The sequence below is a fragment of the Myotis davidii genome, unplaced genomic scaffold, assembly GCF_000327345.1.
Source record: "Myotis davidii unplaced genomic scaffold, ASM32734v1 scaffold3450, whole genome shotgun sequence".
NCBI classification, from domain to species: Eukaryota; Metazoa; Chordata; class Mammalia; order Chiroptera; family Vespertilionidae; genus Myotis; species Myotis davidii.
The window spans coordinates 48,474-53,275 of NW_006281735.1; the positions used below are offsets into that span (position 1 = coordinate 48,474).

At 44.5% G+C, this 4,802-nt stretch overlaps 1 protein-coding gene across 1 annotated transcript in view; it reads left to right on the top strand.

The window, feature by feature from the left end:
* The window catches only part of LOC102755872 (helicase-like transcription factor), a 28,802-nt gene extending 25,800 nt beyond the window's left edge, over positions 1 to 3,002 (top strand). The window contains exons 11-12 of the mRNA XM_006752575.2: positions 2,269 to 2,363; positions 2,937 to 3,002. Coding sequence (XP_006752638.1) covers positions 2,269 to 2,363; positions 2,937 to 2,954 — 113 coding nt within the window. The 3' untranslated portion in view covers positions 2,955 to 3,002. The remainder of the gene's footprint in view (positions 1 to 2,268; positions 2,364 to 2,936) is intronic.
* The last annotated feature ends 1,800 nt before the right edge of the window (positions 3,003 to 4,802 follow it).

Sequence of the window (4,802 nt, forward strand, 5' to 3'; positions counted from 1 at the left end):
ATTCACATCACTCTAACAATTATTATTCCAAACTATTAAAAGCCTGCCACAGTGATGCCTGGAATTTTAAACCACTCCTGTTATTTTTAAATATGGCACGCACACATATATGAGTGGACACTTGAAATGTTACAAAAAGAAATAAATGTTCTAACATGTTCTCCCAGGAACACATCAGGCTGTGGGGCAGGCTGGGCTGAGGGACACCCCCCGCCACACACACACACACACACACACACACACACACAGTGCACGAATTTCGTGCACCGGGCCCCTAGTATTTAGAATTTGTAAAGAACCCCCTATCATCATTTAGAAAAAGACAATATAGTAGGGGAATAACCACTAAGAATATAAATGTATAATTCTTGGAAAGAAAACCCAAAAATCTAATAAATATAGGAAAATATATGCAGATTCAATCATTGGGGAAATGCAAATTAAGGGAACAGTGAGATACTGTCTCACTCATCATATTTACAAACATTTAAAAATCTTAATGCCAAGTATAGGCAAAGTTGTGAGCAACAGGAAGTCTCATGCACTGTAGATGGGAATGTAAATTACCGTTGAGAGCAGCTAGACCAAATGTAGTGAAGCTAAAGATAGACCACCTAGAACTCTATAGATGTGTACAAGAAGACATGAAAAACCAGTTTCATTGATGCATTTAGTGAAATATTGGGAATAATGTAAATACTATCCAGACAAAGCCACAGCAACTGTGATGGCCGAGGGCCATCAGCATGGGAGAGGGAGAAAAGAGGCCCACCCTGCAGTCCCAGGCACCAGCACTTGCAGCTGAGGCTGCGGCCTGGGAGAGGGAGAAAAGCCGCCAGCCCCAAGGTCCCAGGTGCTTGTGGTTGCGGCCCAGGTGAAGCCACCCACCCACGGTCCTGGGCGCCTGCAGCCAGCCTGGGTGAAGCCACCTGCTCACAGTCCCATGTGGCTGCAGCTGGTCTGGGCGAAACCAGCCTGGGTTCTGGGTGCCTTCAGCCAGCCAGAGGGAGGGAAGCCTGGGTCCCAGGTGCCTGCGGCTGGCCAGTGGAGGAAATCCTGAGTCCAGGGTGTGGGGCCGAGGCAGAGGTGGTTAAGAGTGATCAGGCCAGCAAGGGGAGCAGTTAGGGGCAATCAGGCCACTGGGGAGCAGTTATGGATGATCAGGCAGGCAAGCAGAGGTGGTTAGGGATGATCAGGCAGGCAGGCAGAGGGGTTAGGGGCGATCAGGCAGGCAGACAGGCGAGTGGTTAGGAGCCAGTGGTCCCAGATTGCGAGAGGCATGTCCGACAGGTCCCAGATTGGAAAGGGTGCAGGCCAGGCTGAGGGGGACTTCCCCCCCACACACACACACACAAATTTCATGCACTGGGCCTCTAGTCTATAATAATAAAAGCATAAGATGCAAATTAGACCAGACATCCTTCATCCTACTGGACGAAGCCAGGGCTGTGAGGGAAGCCTGGGTCTGGGTTGCCTGCCGGCGGCCAGAGGGAAGCCCGGGTTCCAAGTGCCAGAGGGAAGCCTGGGTCCCGAGTGCCAGAGGGAAGCCCGGGTCCCAGTTGCCAGAAGGAAGCTGGTGCCGGCAGCTGAAGGAAGGAAGGCCTACTCTTGCATGCATTTCGTGCATCGAGCCTCTAATGGAAAATAAAATTGGAGGGTGTCTTTTCTTAGGCTGCCTGAGTGTCCTCACAACATGGCAGCTGGCTTCCCCCAGGGGGAATCATCAGAGTAAGAGAGAGAGAGAGAGAGAGAGCATCAAAGGGAAAGAAGCTGCATTTTTTATAAATTAGTCTCACTTCTGACATATCCTTTTGGTCCACAGACCAACCTCAGTGGAGTGTGGGGTGGGACTACACAAGGTTGTAACTGTCAGGAAGTGGATTATCATTGGGGGCTATCTTGGTGTCTGGCTACCACATTAACCATAGTCCAAATTCAGAGAATTGCATAAAACAAATGTTCATCCTAATGAATAATTTAATGAGTATCAGTGGGTATTTGAAACTTCCTCCTTGTATTCCCTTCTACTCATAATCCTCTACCTCTCCCATGAATAGTCACTGTCTAGGTATTTAGCTGTTTAAAGTGGCAAAGTAAAAATCTAGTTACTGTTACTTCTTCAAAGCTGGAAACAGAAGTCCATCTGCTTCATTTTAGTTCTTCCTAATGTCTTTTTTCAGAGAGGCACATTATTGTCATTTCTTTATTGACTATATATTTGTGGGGGGAAAAACACTTAATGTTAGTGCCACTGATTTATTCTTTCAGGAGCATCTGCATTGGAGGGTTCAAAGAAAACTGATGTAGAGAGACCAAGAACAACACTGATCATCTGTCCACTTTCTGTGTTAAGCAACTGGATTGTAAGTCTTCACAGCCTTTTAAAAATGTGAAATAATTTGTATTTGATTTATAAGATAAAAAGTACATAGCCTGTTAGCGTGTCATACATTGGGAGAAATACGCTTGGTTAGCCTTTTATAGTTCAAATAATTGTTGGGTGAATTGGAGATATTGCTGAATTGAAGCAATTTTCCTCTGAAGATTTATAATAGAAAAGAAAAATCATCAGTTTCTATAATATGATTTGTACTTCTGCTTCTCACATTTCTGTCCCCCAAAGTAGGAAATGTGTATAATTTAACACCATCATATTTATGAACTATTGGAACCTCTTTTAAGAATTCCACTAACAGCTTGTAACATTTAGTGAGCTTCTGTGTGCTTTGTTTTTCCCTAAGTTCTTATAGATTTTCTCATTTAATCTCACAACTATTCTTATTTTCCAGCTGACCAAATAGAATCATAGAGAAATTAAGTAATTTACCTAAAGTCATCAGCTAATAAATGATGGAGCTAAGATATGGTCACCAGCATTCTGACTCTTAGAGCCTATGCTCCTGCCAGAAAATGTGTTTGTTTGTGTTTTCTTCCAGATTGCTTTGCTGTTCTAAAACATTGCATTGGAATGGAACCTTTTTATGTGTTATGTGTAAGGAGCAGCTTGGTTATGTTTCCAATTTGAGCTTCATTCTGCATGTTATAATGCAACTAGAGTCCCGGTGCACAGAATTTCATGCGGGGGGGCGGGGGGGGGAGGGTCCCTCAGCCCGCCCAACCTGTGCCCTCTCACAGCCTGGGAGCCCTCAGGGGATGTCTGATGCGGGCCTAAGCTGGCAGTCAGACATCCCCCTTGCAGTCCAGGGCCCCTCACTCCTTACCACCCTCCTGCAGTGGAGGCGGGAGAGGCCCCCACCACTGCCACTGCACTTGCTAGCTATGAGCCTGGCTTCTGGCTGAGTGGCACTCCCCCTGTGGGAGCGCACTGACCACCAGGGGGGAAGCTCCTGCATTGAGCATCTGCCCCCTGGTGGTAAGTGTGTATCATAGCGGCCGGTTCAGCTGTTCAGTTGATTTGTATATTAGGGTTTTATTATATAGGACTAGAGGCCCGATGCATGAAATTCGTGCAAGGGGCTTGGTCCCAGCCCCTGCTGGCCCGCCCGCCCACGGCCGGGGACCTCTGCTGCCTCTGCCTTGGCCCCTACCTGCTGTGGCTTTGTCTGGAAGGAAGGACGTCTGGTCTAATTAGCATATTATGCTTTTATTATTATAGATAATGAGTCTATTGGAAGCACTGTAAACATAAAAACTACTGGATGTGAACTTCCATTCTTGTCACTTCTAAGATTATCTGCCTCTCTCCTGGTCTTTCTAATCTGAGAGTGGAAGAGGTCCTACTCTTGGTGAGACCAATACCTTAGTCTACACATTGGATTCCGTCTCTTCCAGCCTTTGCATTTTATTTGTTATTTTCTCCCTTGCCTGGTCATTCAGCCAGTCCTCATTGACTCTTTCATGAAACATAGATCTTTTTCATTTTTAAATACTTTCTCTGGATTGTCTCACACTTAAGTTGCTACTCTGCTATACTTCACTGTCATACCTCATGGGATTTTCACTTTGTGCTTTTACTTACTAACTTAATTGTAATCTGGTTTCTATGCATTGGAAAAACATTAATAGTTATTGTCTAATTATAAAATTCCATGGCTTTTTAAATTTCTTCTTGACTTTATGTAGCCTTGCTTTCTTTGACTTATCTTTCTTTAAAAATATATATTTTTATTGATTTTAGAGAGGAAGGGAGAGAGGAAGAAAGAGAGAGAAACATCAATGTGAGGAACATTGATCATTTGCCTCCCACACACACCCCAACTGAGGATTCACAAACCCTGACTGGGGATTGAACCTACAACTTGGGCATGTCTCCTGACTGGGAATCGAACCAGTGACTTTCTGTTTTTTAAAATATATTTTATAGATTTTTTTACAGAGAGGAAGGGAGAGGGATAGAGAGCTAGAAACATCGATGAGAGAGAAATATCGATCAGCTGCCTCCTGCACACCCCCTACTGGGGATGTGCCTGCAACCAAGGTACATGCCCTTGACCAGAATCGAACCCTGGACCCCTGAGTCTGCAGGCCAACGCTCTATCCACTGAGCCAAACCGGTTAAGGCAAACTAGCGACCTTTTGATGCATGGGTCAACACTCAACCAACTGATCCACACCAGTTAGGGCAACGTATATTTTTATTATAAGTTTGTGTGTTGTTGTTTTTTTTAAATTAGACCTTCTTCTGTTTAGTGTGGCATTTTTCCTCTTAGCACCACAATGAATTTTGCTTCTCTGTTGCTCTTTTTTAATTCCAACAAAATTATGCTTTTTCTTTTGATATGTTGTCCATCATGGGAAGGACAGTACTTGGGTATTTTTTTTTTTAATTTTATTATTTATTA